The following is a 14811-nucleotide window of genomic DNA, read 5'->3' as shown; positions in this document are numbered from 1 at the left end:
ATTGTTCTCCAAACCAGGCAACATCCTGGTAAATCTCCTCTGCACCCTCTCCATAGCTTCCACATCCTTCCTATAATGAGGTGACCAGAATTGAACACAAAACTCTAAGTGCGGTCTCACCAGAGATTTGTAGAGTTGCACCATGACCTCTCTACTCTTGAACTCAATCCCCCCGTTAATGAAGCCTAGCATCCCATAGGCCTTCTTAACTACCCTATCAACCTGTGCAGTGACCTTGAGGGATGTATGGATTCGAACCCCAAGGTCCCTTTGTTCATCCACACTCTTAAGTAACTGACCATTAATCCTTTACTCAGTCTTCTGGTTTGTCCTTTCAAAATGCATCACCTCACACTTATGCAGATCGAACTGTATCTGCCATTTTTCTGCCCAACTCTACAGCCTGTCTATATCCTCTTGTAAATCTTCGACAACCTACAGGTCCATCCACAACTCCTCCAATCTTCATGTCATTAGCAAACTTATTCACCCATCCTTCCACCTTTACATACAGGTCATTTATAAAAATCACAAATAGCAGGGGTCCCAGCACAGCTCCCTGCGGCACTCCACTAGTCACCGACCTCCAGGCAGAATACTTTCCTTCCACAACTAACCTCTGCTTTCTTCCTTTAAGCCATTTTTTTATCCAAACAGCCAAGGTTCCACTTATCCCGTGCCTCATGACCTTGTGGATGAGTCTCTCATGAGGGACCTTGTCAAATGCCTTGCTAAAGTCCATGTAGACCACATCTACTGCCCTACCCTCATCAGTTTCTTTTGTTACCTCTTCAAAAAACTTAATCAGGCTCGTGAAGCATGATCTTCCCTTCACAAAGCCATATTGATTATCCATGAGTAGACTGTACTTCTCCAAATGCTCGTAGATCCTATCCTTAAGAATCCTTTCCAGCAGTTTTCAGACCACCGACAGAAGACTCACCGGTCTATAGTTCCCAGGTTTCTCCCTATTACCTTTTTTAGACAAGAGAAATACATTTGCCATTCTCCAGTCCTCAGGCACTTCCCCTGTAGCCAACGAGGATTCAAAGATCATAGCTAATGCTCCAGCAATCTCTCCTCTCAATTCCCGCAACAACCTGGGGTGTATCATATCCGGCCCTGGGGATTTATCAATCTTGAATTTCTTCCTTAATCTCCACATTGTCCAGCACACAGGCCTGCTCTATTTCGACCTCACACTGATCAAGATCCTTTTCACTTGTGAATACTGAAGGGAAGTATTCATTTAGGATCTCCACAACCTCCTCCACCTCCAGGCACATGTTACCCTCTTTATCCTTTAGCGGTCCCACCTTCATTCTCGTCATCCTACTGTTCTTCACATATGCATAGAACGCCTTGGGGTGCTGCTTAATCCTACATGCGAAGGCCTTCTCATGCCCCCTTCTAACTCTCCCAAGAACTTTCTTTAACTCCTTCCTGGCTACCCTATATTTCTCATAAGCCTCTCCTACTTCCTGCTTCTTAAATCTAACATATGCTTCATTTTCTTCTTGACGAGTTGCCTCACATGTTTCATCAGCCACGGTTCCCTTTTCCTACCATTTTTTCCTTGCCTCAGTGGGACAAACCTATCCTGAACGCAGCTCAAGTGGTCCCTAAAAGTCTCTCACATTCCTTCTGTGCTTTCCCATTTGAACATTTGTTTCCAATTTACTCTTGCTAGTTCCTGCCTCATCCCTTCAAAGTTAGCCCTTCCCCAGTTAAGCACTTTACCATTTCGTCTGACTTTATCCCTTTCCGTAGCTATTCTGAAGCTAAGGGAGTTGTGGTCACTCTCACCAAAATGCTCCCCCACCAAGAGGTCTGCCAGCTGACAAGGTTCATTACCCAGAACTAGATCCAGTATAGCCTCTCCTCTCGTCGGCCAGTCCACATACTGTGTCAGGAATCCTTCTTGAACACACCTAACAATTTCAGCCCCATCTATCCCCCTTGCACTCAAGAGGTGCCAGTCAATATGAGGGAAGTTGAAATCACCCTTAACTACTACCTGGTATTTTGTGCGCCATTCTAAAATCTTCCTACTTATCTGCTCTTCGGTGTCCCAAGGGCTATTTGGGGGCCTGTAGACTACTCCCAGCACAGTGACTGATCCCTTCCTATTTCTGTCTTCCACCCAGAATGACTCAGTGGACACTCCCTCTGCAGCGTCCTCCCTTTCTATAGCCGTGATACTATCCCTGACCAGTAATGCGACTCCCGCCACCCTTTACTACCTCCCATCCTATTCCTTTTAAAACACATGAACCCCGGGACCTGCATCATCCAATCCTGCCCTTCCTCCAACCAAGTTTCAGTAACGGTCACAACATCGTAGTTCCACGTACTAATCCATGCTCAAAGTTCATCCTCCTTGTTCCTAATACTCCTAACATTGAAATAGACTCATTTCAACACTTTAACAGGCTATAATTATGTTTCTTCCCCTGCCTGTCCTTTCTCATCAACTCAGAACTCTTAGCATCATGCCCTTGTCCTTCTACCTTAATCCCTGCACTCACATTCTGAATCCCACCCCCCTGCCAAACTAGTTTAAACCCTCCCCAACAGCTCTATCAAATCTGCCCACCAGGATATTGGTCCCCCTGGGATTCAAGTGCAACCTGTCCTTTTTCTGCAGGTCACACCCGCCCCAAAAGAGGTCCCAATGTTCCAGAAATCTGAATCCCTGCTCCCTGCTCCATTCCCTCAGCCACACATTTATCCTCCACCTCATTCTATTCCTATTCTCACTGTTGTGTGGCACAGGCAGTAATTCCGAGATTACTACCTTTGAGGTCCTGCTTTTCAACTTCCTAACTCCCTGTAGTCTTCTTTCAGGACCTCTTCCCTTTTCCTACCTATGTCATTGGTACCAATATGTACCACGACCTCTGGCTGTTCTCCCACCCTCTGCAGGGTATCTTGGACGTGATCAGGAACATCCCAGACCCTGGCACCTGGGAGGCAAACTACCATCCGAGTTTCTTTCCTGTGTCCAAATAATCGCCTGTCTGACCCCATGACTATAGAGTCCCCTATCACTACTGCCTACCTCTTCCTTTCCCTACCCTTCTGAGCCATAGGGCCAGACTCTGTGCTAGAAGCACAACCACTGCCGCTTCCCCCAGGTAGGCTGTCCCCCCACCCCCCAACAGTACTCAAACAGGAGTATTTATTGTCAAGGGGGACAACCACAGGGGTACTCTCTAGTACCTGACTCTTCCCTTTCTGTCTCCTGACTATGAACCATTTCTCTGTCCCCATGGCCCCAGAGTGACCACCTGTCTGTAACTCCTCTCTATCACTTCCTCACTCTCCTTGACCAGATGAACGTCATCAAGCTGCATCTCCAGTTCCCTAATATAGTCCCTTGGGAGTTGCATCTCCGATGCGCTGGGTGCAGATGCGGCCGTCTGTGACGCTGGGGGACTCCTGGACCTCCCACATCTGACACCGACCACAGAGATCCGGCCTCACACACATTCTACTTCCTTTTGAAATCAACAACTGCCTCACCTTGTCCTGTTAACGCCGAAGCCCGTTGAGCCAAAGCACTTTCACTCTGCTGCCTACTTTTTAAACTGTTTGTTGAATAATTCCAGTATTTTGTTTATTTATTTTAAATACGTTTTTGGCAGTTTGCTGTTTTGAATGTATGGTGGGTCAACATTGTGTTTAACAAGCGTCATGTAACTCTGATAACAGCCATCGAAATATTCATAGAAATCTTGACCGGAGTTTAGACATTAATTATGGTCTTAAAGCCCTACTGGAAAAACTATTGTGCTTCAGGACAAAATGTCGCGAAGTTATGGGTGATTTTGCATTGTTCAGGATGTCAGAGGGTTTCTATATAGACCCATACTGTATATTGCAAGAAGCGTCAATGCCATATGATGTTAAACTGAAAGGAGACGGTGAGAATCAGGTGTGACTGAGAAATCTGTGTAATTCAGTGACGAGAGGAGTAGATGTCCCATTGGTCAGCAGAAATGTTTCAGCCCACTCTGCTGTAACAGTTATCCATTACTCACCACAGCGCCACCAGTGGTAGGAGGACCAAGGCAGTGGGCGCCGTCTGCTCAACCTGGCTTGCCATTCCATTGACACATCACCCCCCGGTCCAGGACACAAAATTGATTCCTAAAAGGGAATTGCCTGCAATATAGCAAGTAGATACCCTGGAAAATCCTGGCTTAGTGTACAATCGATGGAGAGCGTGGAAATGGGCATCATGAGACTGTGAGTGGATGGGCGCAGGTATATCAGGCCATGTCAAGTGTTCGGTGAATAGGCCCACGATGTTTGGAATAGTGCAACACAGTTAAAAAAAAGAAAAAGTGTTTTCATTTACACTTCAAATAATGTCTGAGCATCCTGTTAATTTTGTTTGTTAGAAAGCAGCAAAATCTGATCAAAACTGTCCTCAAAATGGATAACAGAGCGAGCAGTGGAGGAGTTCCAGTGACGTCAGCATCGGGAAAGGACACGGGTATGCCAGCGGATTGTTTTCATTTATAAATATTGTCTTGACTCCGTGTCTGGGTTTAATTCAATATCCGCACTTCACAAAATATTTGTGAAGGGACTGGGTAGAGTGAGATGACAGAGAAGGAAGAGACGGAAGTTAAAGTCACCCCCCCTCCCCTTCATAAACATTGACTTCTCTAACTTCCATTAATGCCCCTCCTTCCGTTCGTAAACATTGACTTCTCTATCTTCCGTTAATGCCTCTTCTCCCCTTCATACCCCGTCCCTTGTTTGTTTGTTTGTTTATTTATTTATTAATTATTATTTTCCCCTTTTTTTACTCTCTCCCACTTTTTTCTCCTTCTGTCCCTCTCACTATAACTCCTTACCTGCTCTCCACTCTCTGGGCTCCCCTCCCCCTTTCTTTCTCCCAAGGCCTCCCGTCCCATGATCCTCTCCCTTCTCCAGCCTGGTATCCCTTTTGCCAATCAACTTTCCAGCTCTTAGCTCCATCCCTCCCCCTCCTGTCTTCTCCTATCATTTCAGATCACCCCTCCCCGTCCCACGTTCAAATCTCTTACTATCTCTTCTTTCAGTTAGTCCTGACGAAGGGTCCCGCCCCGAAACGTCGACTGTTCTTAGACGTTTCGATAGATGCTGCCTGGCCTGTTGCGTTCACCAGCATTTTTGTGTGTATTGCTTGAATTTCCAGCACCTGCAGATTTCCTCATGTTTACATATATATTTTGGACTGTGTTTGGTGACCTGGCGCACCACCTTTAGGTTCCAGAGAGACAGTTGCTGCCCAATATGGGGTCGGCAATTTCTTTAATTTTCCCCATTTTCCTTCACAGGTACGAGCTCAGCGGTCACAGAGCTCCTGGCAAGCTGGGACGATTTCCAGCTGCTGCAGCTGACGGACTTCTACTGGGACAGGCTGGAGGAGGCAATAGAAGGAGGGGTACATGGAGTGAGTCTAGCGTTAATGGCCAAGAATCAGTTCAGTGTAAAGGAACATCAGGTGAGTGGGAGGGAGAATGAGTTTGAATTTTTGCACATCACAGGACTGATGGGTGCCGGAACTCTGACTCATCAGATATTACATTAGATAAAGGAACAACTGGGAAATAAATACTGTACATACAATCACAAATATGTGAAACTGCACCAGTGATAGAAAGGGGTGAAAAGACCCAGCGGACTGGTGGGTAGCTGCTCAATGTTCAGAGTGAGTTGAGTTGTGTGGGCTTACAGTATTTGAAATTTGACAGGAAGTTTCGGTTTGGGAAGAACGTGCAGCGTGATGGCAGGATGTCAGTGAGAACCGGGACATCATCTGTGGGTGCCACAGGAGCTCGAGTGTGTTCTGTTCTGAGTGGAGATGATAGTGTATCAATCCGTAACTGCGAACAGTGTGGATCGGGGAATACTGCCATGTTGTAATGTGTAATCACTGAATAAACCTCCACTGGAAAAGGCAAAGGAAAGGCATCAGGTGTCAGCCGGTAATCCGCTGTCATGTTGGACACTGGCGCATTAAGGAGATGAATCACGTCGTATTTTCTGAAACTTCTCTGCAACTCTCTCTGTTAAAGCCCTCCTGTTTTCTTCCTTCATCTGTGCTCATTATTTTCTGATTTCTGTTTTACACCGTCAAATCCGGTGAGGAATTATTTATGGATTTGGAGCCACGTCAATGAAGCAGTCACAGACCAGCCAGGATCTCATTGACTGGTGGACCAGGTTCACGGTGAATGTCCCTCCGTGTGCTCTGCACTCAGAATGTACAGTCCATGTCCAGACAGGATCAGCACCCGTCCGGGTGACTGCTCAGTGTGATCCCGTTACAGAGCACATCATTTACTTCTCATTCTCTGTGTGAATCTGTCAGTCCCCAATATGTTCACCGTTACTCTTCACAGAAAATCTCTGATCTCGCTGATAAGGGAGAGCGGACGGACAGTTCTAAACTCCTCCTGAGCCTGGTGATGAAGAAAGGCTCCCGTGCCCCGAGGGTAATGTGGGAAACCTTTGTGAAAATGCGGATTGGTGTTCCAGAGTTGGACAAAATACTGAAGGAAATACAGGAACATGGTGAGATAATATCAGCGATGAACTCAAATTTGGATTGAATACAGTACACGTTACAATTTGACAGAAATGATTTCCTCAATTTGTTTAAATTCAAACAGGTTGTGATTCTTCCCATCGACCAATTCCCGCTCAACTTTTACTAAAGATTCTCAGTGAGCTGAAAGGTAAGTGAACGTGCATTGAACATTGAAAAGTATAACACAGGAATAAGCCATTAGGCAAATAATATTGTGCCGAAACAGCTAAGAAATAAATCAAACAAACCCAAACTCTAATCTCTCCTTCCTTCACCATGTCCATCTGCCTCCATCCTCCTAACATCCATGTGCCTGTCCAAATGTGTCTTAGAAGTCTCAAACAATTTGCCTCTACCACCTTACCAGGCAGTGCGTTCCAGGCATCCACGACTCTCTGATTTAAAAAAAAACACTACCACTCACATCCCCCTTAATCCAAACCCCGCTCACCTTCACTGCACGCCCTCTAGTAACAGATATTTCAAACCCAGGAGACTGACTCTCTCTGCCCACTCTATCTAAGTCTCATAATTTTGGATAGTTGTCAGAGCTCCCTCAATCTCTGATGATTCAGAGAAAACATTCCAAACTTATCCAGGCTCTCATGATAGCACATGCCCTCTAAAGCAGGCAACATCCCGGTAAACCTCTTCTGCACCCTCTCTAAAGCCTCAACATCCCTCCGGTAGTGAGGCGATCGGAACGGTACGCAATGGCCCAGATGAGGCTGAAGCAGAGTTCATCAAGTTGAAACTTGACCTCTGTTTCCACCAACGGTTGTAATTTGCATCAGGCGGTTCAGTTGTTGAGCCATGAGGATCTGACCAGGTAAATACTGGTACTGTGACAGAGAACACAGTGAGACACAGGGAAATGTGTTTACCAGAGGGAGAGTTTTCAAAGGACATTTTGAGGAAAGAGGCAGAGAGCTGGCGAGTTTGAGGAAAGTGGTCACACCGCTCCGAGGCCTGAAACTACAGATCCCCACCGGAGTATGAGTGGAGAAGGGGCGATCTGGAGAATGGAAAAAAATACATATATTTCTTCACACCAAAAAGTCAAAACCTTCTCTTGCCAGTCACTGCCCCCTCCTGAACAGGCTCATCCTTAACCATTTTCTAAACTCCCTCAGTTCCCGCAGATTATCTTCTCTTAGAGCTGGGCGTCCACTGAAGTTCCAGTCACAGAATAGTAATAATAGCATCACTTTAATTAGAAAAGCAGGTAACATCCCAACTGGTCTGTTCAACCACAGAGCAGCAGATGAACCCCGCTGTGATCACATCTGCACTCCCTAGTGCAAACATTGCTACAGTTTAGAGAGGGTGAGATTGGGGGACATATTCCTCAGCTCAGTCCACAGAAGCTGAAATTCCTGTCTGCTGGTGTTGTGTGATGGGCACTGTGGAAGGGTGAGAGATGGGAATTAGGACAGGGAAACCGAGGGTTGTGGGATCACGGCAAGGAAGGTGGAAAGGACTGAAAATATCTATAAATAATATTGCAATTAATTAAATTGTGACCGTCTGGATGGGAAGCTCACTACATCCATAAGCCCATCACGTCTGTGAAAATGGAGCCCAGGGCAGAGCATGGGCTCAAGAGATTGTAAGGCTCCATCATCGCAGACTGAGTTGGAACACACAGCTACACATTTAACACAGGACAGAGCGTAGGAAAGACAAATATCACAAAACTTACTAATATTGCATCAGACCATGTTTTATCTGATTATTCGAAGCTCTTAACATAAATATAGGGAATCTCGGCCAAAACCTTGGTTTAGGGTCTCTCATTTACAAGAACAAATCCCAAAGATGATAATTTAAACATGGGACCAGAGATAGACAAATCAGGAAGTTTACAAACTACTCATGCCTCTGTCACTTCAGTCAATGTAGTTCCAGTCCACATCCGCTGAATGAAACCCCACACTTTCCCAGCAACATGGATTTGGTAAATTGCTGCAAGCTTGTTCTTCACTATTCCTCATGTTGTTTGCCGAGGGAACAGACACAACAGTGAAATTCCCACACCCATTTCTGAATATGAAGCAGAAACACTCCCCGATAATTGGAGAACATCATTTCTACCACTATCACATTCTCTAAAGTAAATATGTCCACAATCAATGTTTTCCTACACTCCCTATCAAAACCGAGTACATTGAATGGAGACCCCACACTCACCTGACAGGGTCCTGACACACTGTGACACCCCACACTCACGTGACAGGGTCCTGACACACTGTGAGACCCCACACACACCTGACAGGGTCCTGACACACTGTAAGACCTCACACACCCCTGACAGGGTCCTGACACACTGTGAGACCCCACACACCCCTGACAGGGTCCTGACACACTGTGAGACCCCACACACCCCTCACAGGGTCCTGACACACTGTGGGACCCCCCACACACCTGACAGGGTCCTGACACACTGTGGGACCCCCCACACACCTGACAGGGTCCTTACACACTGTGAGATGATAAAATCTGTAGAATCGGGAATTCTAAACATCACACACAAGATGCTTGAGGAACTCAGCGGCCAGACATCAGCTATGGGAAAGAGTAAAGTGTTGACGTTTTCAGAAGGGTCTCGGCCCATGACATAGACTGTATACACATTTCCATCGTTGCTGCCTGAACTGTTGAATCCTTACAGCAGCTTGTGTATGTCTCTACTCACGGTTGGATTTATAAAATCCAGTGTATCAAACATTTCTTTACACTCCTAACTCAACGTGACACCACTGGCTGGTCTGTGACCGCTTCATTGACGTGGCTCCAAATCCATAAATAATTCCTCACCGGATTTGACGGTGTAAAACAGAAATCAGAAAATAACGATCACAGATGAGGAAAGAATTCAGGAAGGTTTTTATAACAGAGTGAGCAGTCACAGGGAAGTTGCAGAAAAGATGATGTGATTCATCTCCTCAATCCGCCAATTAATTAAATCAATTAATTAAAATCAATTAAAATCCTTGGGGTCGTATCCAGGTTCCTCAGAGCACTACTCACTGCCCTGTCTTTCGCTGTGAAATTCCTTCTCTGATCTGTCCTTCCAAATTGTAACACATTAGTGTGTCTATTTCGGATTTTGTTCGGCGACGTGCTGCACAGAAACCCCGTCTTTAGGCTCCAGAGAGAAATTTGCGGTCCATTAGGTGTTCGATAATGTCTTTAGTTTTCCCCATTTTCCTTCACAGATCTGAGAGTGATCACCGAGCTCCTGGCAATCTGTGACGATATCCAGCTGTTGCAGTTGACGGACTTCTACCGGGACAGGCTGGAGCAGGCGATCGAAGGAGGGGTGCACGGAGTGAGCCAGGAGTTAACGGCCGAGAATCAGTTCAGCGGAGAGGAACATCGGGTGAGTGGGAGGGAGAAAGGGTTTGAATTTTCACACATCACAGGACTGATGGGTGTCGGAACTCTGTTTCATCAGGATGTCAAAGTATAAAAACAAATTACAAAGAAGTATATATAATATTTAAAAATGTGAATCTCAACCAATGATTGAAAGAGTTGTAAATACCCCTGCTGGCGGCTCAATGTTCAGAGCGAGAGGAGTAGGCAACAGTTCTAGGATGTTGCAATAAACGTGATTAAATAGAAATATGGCAGGAATATTATATCGGGAAGAGCGTACAGTGTGACGGCAGGATGTCAGTGAGAACTGGGGCATAATCAGTGGATGCCACCGGAGCTCGAGTGTGTTCTGTTCTGGGTGAAGATGATTGTGTTACAATCTGTAATTGCAAGGCTTATTGAGAAAGTAAGGAGGCATGGGATCCAAGGGGACATTGCTTTGTGGATCCAGAACTGGCTTGTCCACATAAGGCAAAGAGTGGTTTAGACGGGTCATATTCTGCATGGAGGCCGGTGACCCGTGGAGTGCCTCAGGGATCTGTTCTGGGACATTACCATTCGTGATTTTTATAAATGATCTTGATGAGGAGGTGGAGGGATGGGTTAGAAAGTTTGCTGGTGACACAAAGGTTGGGGGTGTTGTGGATCGTGTGGAGGGCTGTCAGAGGTTACAGCGGGACATTGATAGAATGCAAAACTGGACTAAGTGGCAGATGGAGTTCAACCAAGGTAAGTGTGAAGAGGTTCAGTCTGGTAGGTCAAATATGATGCCAGAATATAGTATTAATGGTAAGACTATTGGCAGCGTGGAGTATCAGAGGGATCTTGGGGTCCAAGACCTCAGGACCCTCAAAGCAGCTGCGCAGGTTGATCCTGTAGTTAAGAAGACGTATGGTGTATTGCCCTTCATCAATAGAGTAATTTAATTTAGGAGCCGAGAGGTAATGTTACAGCTGTATAGGACTCTGTTCAGACCCCACCTGTAGGACTGTGCTCAGTTCTGGTCGCCTCACTACAGGAAGGATGTGGAAGCCATAGAAAGGGTGTGGAGGAGATTTACGAGGATGTTGTTTGGATAGGGGAGCATGCCTTATGAGAATAGGTTGAGTGAACTCAGCCTATTCTCCTTGGAGTGACGGAGGATGAGAGGTGACCTGACAGAGGTGTATAAGATGATGAGAGGCATTGATCGTGTGGATAGTCAGAGGCTTTTCCGCAGGACTGAAATAGCTACAAAAGGACACAGGTTTAAGGTGCTGTGGAGTACGTACAGAGGAGATGTCAAGAGTGTTTTTTTACTCAGAGAATGGTGAGTGCGTGGAATGGGCTGCCAGCAAAGGTGGTGAAGGCAGGTATGGTAGGGTATGTTAAGAGACTTTTAGATAGGTACATAGAGCTTAGAAAGATAGAGGACTATAGGTAAGCCTAGTAATTTCTAAGGTAGGGACATGTATGGCACAACTTTGTGGGCCGAAGGTCATGTATTATACTGTATGTTTTCTATGTTTCTACGCAAAAAGTGTGAATCGGGGAATACTGCTACGTTGTAATGTGTAATCACTGAATAAACCTCCACTGGAAAAGGCAAAGGAAAGGCATCAGGTGTCAGCCGGTAATCCGCTGTCATGTTGGACACTGGCGGATTGAGGAGATGAATCACATAATCTTTTCTGCAACTTCTCCGAGACTGTTCACTCTGTTATAAAAACCCTCCTGACTTCTTTCTTCGTCTGTGATCGTTATTTTCTGATTTCATTTTTACACCGTCAAATCCAGTGAGGAATTATTAATGGATTTGGAGCCACGTCAATGAAGCGGTCACAGACCAGCCAGGATCTCATTGACTGGTGGACCAGGTTCACGGTGAATGTCCCTCCGTGTGCTCTGCACTCAGAATGAACAGTCCATGTCCAGACAGGATCAGCACCCGTCCGGGTGACTGCTCAGTGTGATCCCGTTACAGAGCACATCATTTACTTCTCATTCTCTGTGTGAATCTGTCAGTCCCCAATATGTTCACCGTTACTCTTCACAGAAAATCTCTGATCTCGCTGATAAGGGAGAGCGGGCGAACAGTTCTAAACTCCTCCTGAGCCTGGTGATGGAGAAAGGATCCCGTGCCCAGAGGGTGATGTGGGAAACCTTTGTGAAAATGCGGATTGGTGTCCCAAATTTGGACAAAATACTGAAGGAAATCCAGCTTTATGGTGAGATAATATCAGAGATTAATTTAAATTTTGATCGCAACACAGCACACTTTACAATTTTACAAAAATGATTTCCTCAATTTGTTTAATTTCAAACAAGTTGTGATCCTTCCCGTCGACCAATTCCTGCTCAACATTTACTAAAGTTTCTCAGTGAGCTGAAAGGTAAGTGAATGTGCAGTTAATATTGAATCATACAACACAGGAATATGCCATTAGGCATATAATATTGTGCTGAACCCAACTAATAAATAAATCAAACATAACCAAACTCTAATCTCTCCTTCCTACACCATGTGCCTCCATCTTCCTTACATCCATCTGCCTGTCCAAAAGTACAGATGTAATTACTGAGAACTGAATGCCTCCAAAGCTGATACAAGTTGGAACTGCACGCAATACTCCAAATCAGACCTCACGAACGACCCATACGACTCCAACATGACATGCCAATTTCTCTGCTCAACAGAGACGGGAAAATCTGCAGATTCCGGTAATCTAAGCAAAGCAGACAAAATGCTGGAGGATCTCAGCAGGTCAGTCAGCAGCTATGGAAATCAATGTTTCTGGAAGCGTCCCGGCCTAAAACGTCGGCTGTATACACGTCTCCTTAATTGCTGACTGCCTGCTGAATTTCTCCAGCATTTTGTGTGTCTATCCTCAACAGTTAGATTTATAACATCCAATTTATCAAAGCTTTCTTTATGACCCTATCTCTACGTGACACTACTTTCAATTAATTAAATTCCTTTGGGTTGTATCTACTTTCTCAGTGCACTCTGCACTGTCCTGTCTTTCACTGTGTAATTCCTTCCCTGACTTGTCCTTTCAAACAGTAACACATTAGTACATCTATTTCGGATTGTGTTCGGTCACCTGTTGCACAGAAACCGCGTCTTCAGGCTCCAGAGAGAAATTTGCTGACCTATAGGTGTTTGGTATTGTCTTTAATTTTCTCCATTTTCTGTCAAAGGTCCGGGCTCAGTGATCACCGAGCTCCTGGCAAGCTGGGACGATTTCCGGCTGCTGCAGTTGACGGATTTCTACCGGGACATGCTGGAGCAGGCGATGGAAGGAGGGGTGCATGGACTGAGCCTGGCGTTAACGGCCGAGAATCAGTTCAGTAGAGAGGAACATCGGGTAAGTGGGAGGGAGAATGAGTTTGAATTTTCACACATCACAGGACTGATGGGTGTTGTAACTCTGATTTATCAGATAATAAAGCATAAAAATATTTCACAAATAAATGTATATAATTCTTAAAACTGTGAATCAGAAGCAATGATTGAAAGAGGTGTAAATACCCCCAGTGGCAGCCGAATGTTCAGAGCAAGAGGAGCAGGTAACAATTGAACGAGGTTGCAATAAATGAGTTTAAATGGATATAGAAACATAGAAAAACAACGATTGCCGGCAGCCCATTCCACGCACTCACCATTCTCTGAGTAAAACACCTACCCCTGACATCTCTGTACCTACTCCGCGGTACCTTAAACCTGTGTCCTCTTGTGGCAACCATTTCAGCCGAGGGAAAAAACCTCTGACTATCCACACGATCAATGTCTCTCATCAACTTATACAGCTCCATCCGGTCACCTCTCATCCTCCGTCGCTCCAAGGATAAAAGGTCGAGTCACTCAACCTATTCTCATAAGGCGTGCTCCCCAATCCAGGCAATATCCTTGTAAATCTCCTCTGCACCCTTTCTATGGCTGCCACATCCTTCCTGTAGTGAGACGACCAGAACTGAGCACAGTACTCCAAGTGGGGTCTGACCAGGGTCCAATATATATGCAACATTACCTCTCGGCTCCTAAATCCAATTCCACGATTGATGAAGGCCAATACACCGTATGCCTTCTTAACCACAGAGTCAACCTGCACAGCTGCTTTGAGCATCCTATGGACTCGGACCCCAAGATCCCTCTGATCCTCCACACTACCAAGAGTCTTACCATTAATACTATACTCTGCCATCATATTTGATCTACCAAAATGAACCACCTCACACTTATTAGGGTTGAAATCCATCTGCCACTTCTCAGCCCAGTTTTGCATCCTATCAATGTCCCACTGTAACCTCTGACAGCCCTCCACACTATCCACAACACTCCCAGCTTTTCAGTCATAAAATACGGTACAAATTTTATTTTGGGAAGACCGTGCAGCGTGACGGCAGGATGTCAGTGGGAACCGGGACATCATCAGTGGGTGCCGCAGGAGCTCGAGTGTGTTCTGTTCTGGGTGGAGATGAGTCTGTTACAATCTGTAACTGCAAACAGTGTGGATCGGGGAATATTGCCATGTTGTAATGTGTAATCACTGAATAAACCTCCACTGGAAAAGGCAAAGGAAAGGCATCAGGTGTCAGCCGGTAATCCACTGTCATGTTGGACACCGGCGGAAAGAGGAGATGAATCACATCATCTTTTCAGCAAACTTCTCTGAGACTGCTCACTCTGATACAATAACCTTCCTGATTTCTTTCATCTGTGATCGATATTTTTTGATTTCTGTTTTGCTCCGTCAAATCCGGTGAGGAATTATTTATGGATTTGGAGCCACGTCAATGAAGTGCTCACAGACCAGCCAGGATCTCATTGACTGGTGGAGCAGGTTCACGGTGAATGTCCC

The 14811-nt window shown here is 45.6% G+C and overlaps 3 protein-coding genes across 3 annotated transcripts in view; 2 read left to right on the top strand and 1 right to left on the bottom strand.

Annotated features, from left to right (window-relative positions):
- The window catches only part of LOC140722997 (NACHT, LRR and PYD domains-containing protein 3-like), a 299766-nt gene that overhangs the window by 219598 nt on the left and 65357 nt on the right, over nucleotides 1-14811 (bottom strand). The window lies entirely within an intron of this gene.
- Nucleotides 1-14811, top strand: part of LOC140722996 (NACHT, LRR and PYD domains-containing protein 3-like) — a 725328-nt gene that overhangs the window by 682436 nt on the left and 28081 nt on the right. The window lies entirely within an intron of this gene.
- The window catches only part of LOC140722975 (uncharacterized), a 32593-nt gene continuing 21677 nt past the window's right edge, over nucleotides 3896-14811 (top strand). Inside the window, exons 1-7 of the mRNA XM_073037598.1 lie at nucleotides 3896-3926; nucleotides 5334-5500; nucleotides 6402-6573; nucleotides 6672-6737; nucleotides 9808-9971; nucleotides 12006-12177; nucleotides 13151-13317. Coding sequence (XP_072893699.1) covers nucleotides 3896-3926; nucleotides 5334-5500; nucleotides 6402-6573; nucleotides 6672-6737; nucleotides 9808-9971; nucleotides 12006-12177; nucleotides 13151-13317 — 939 coding nt within the window. The remainder of the gene's footprint in view (nucleotides 3927-5333; nucleotides 5501-6401; nucleotides 6574-6671; nucleotides 6738-9807; nucleotides 9972-12005; nucleotides 12178-13150; nucleotides 13318-14811) is intronic.

The sequence above is a fragment of the Hemitrygon akajei genome, unplaced genomic scaffold, assembly GCF_048418815.1.
Source record: "Hemitrygon akajei unplaced genomic scaffold, sHemAka1.3 Scf000096, whole genome shotgun sequence".
NCBI classification, from domain to species: Eukaryota; Metazoa; Chordata; class Chondrichthyes; order Myliobatiformes; family Dasyatidae; genus Hemitrygon; species Hemitrygon akajei.
The sequence above is the reverse complement of the archived record's forward strand: the minus strand, read 5'-3'. Positions and strand labels throughout refer to the sequence as shown.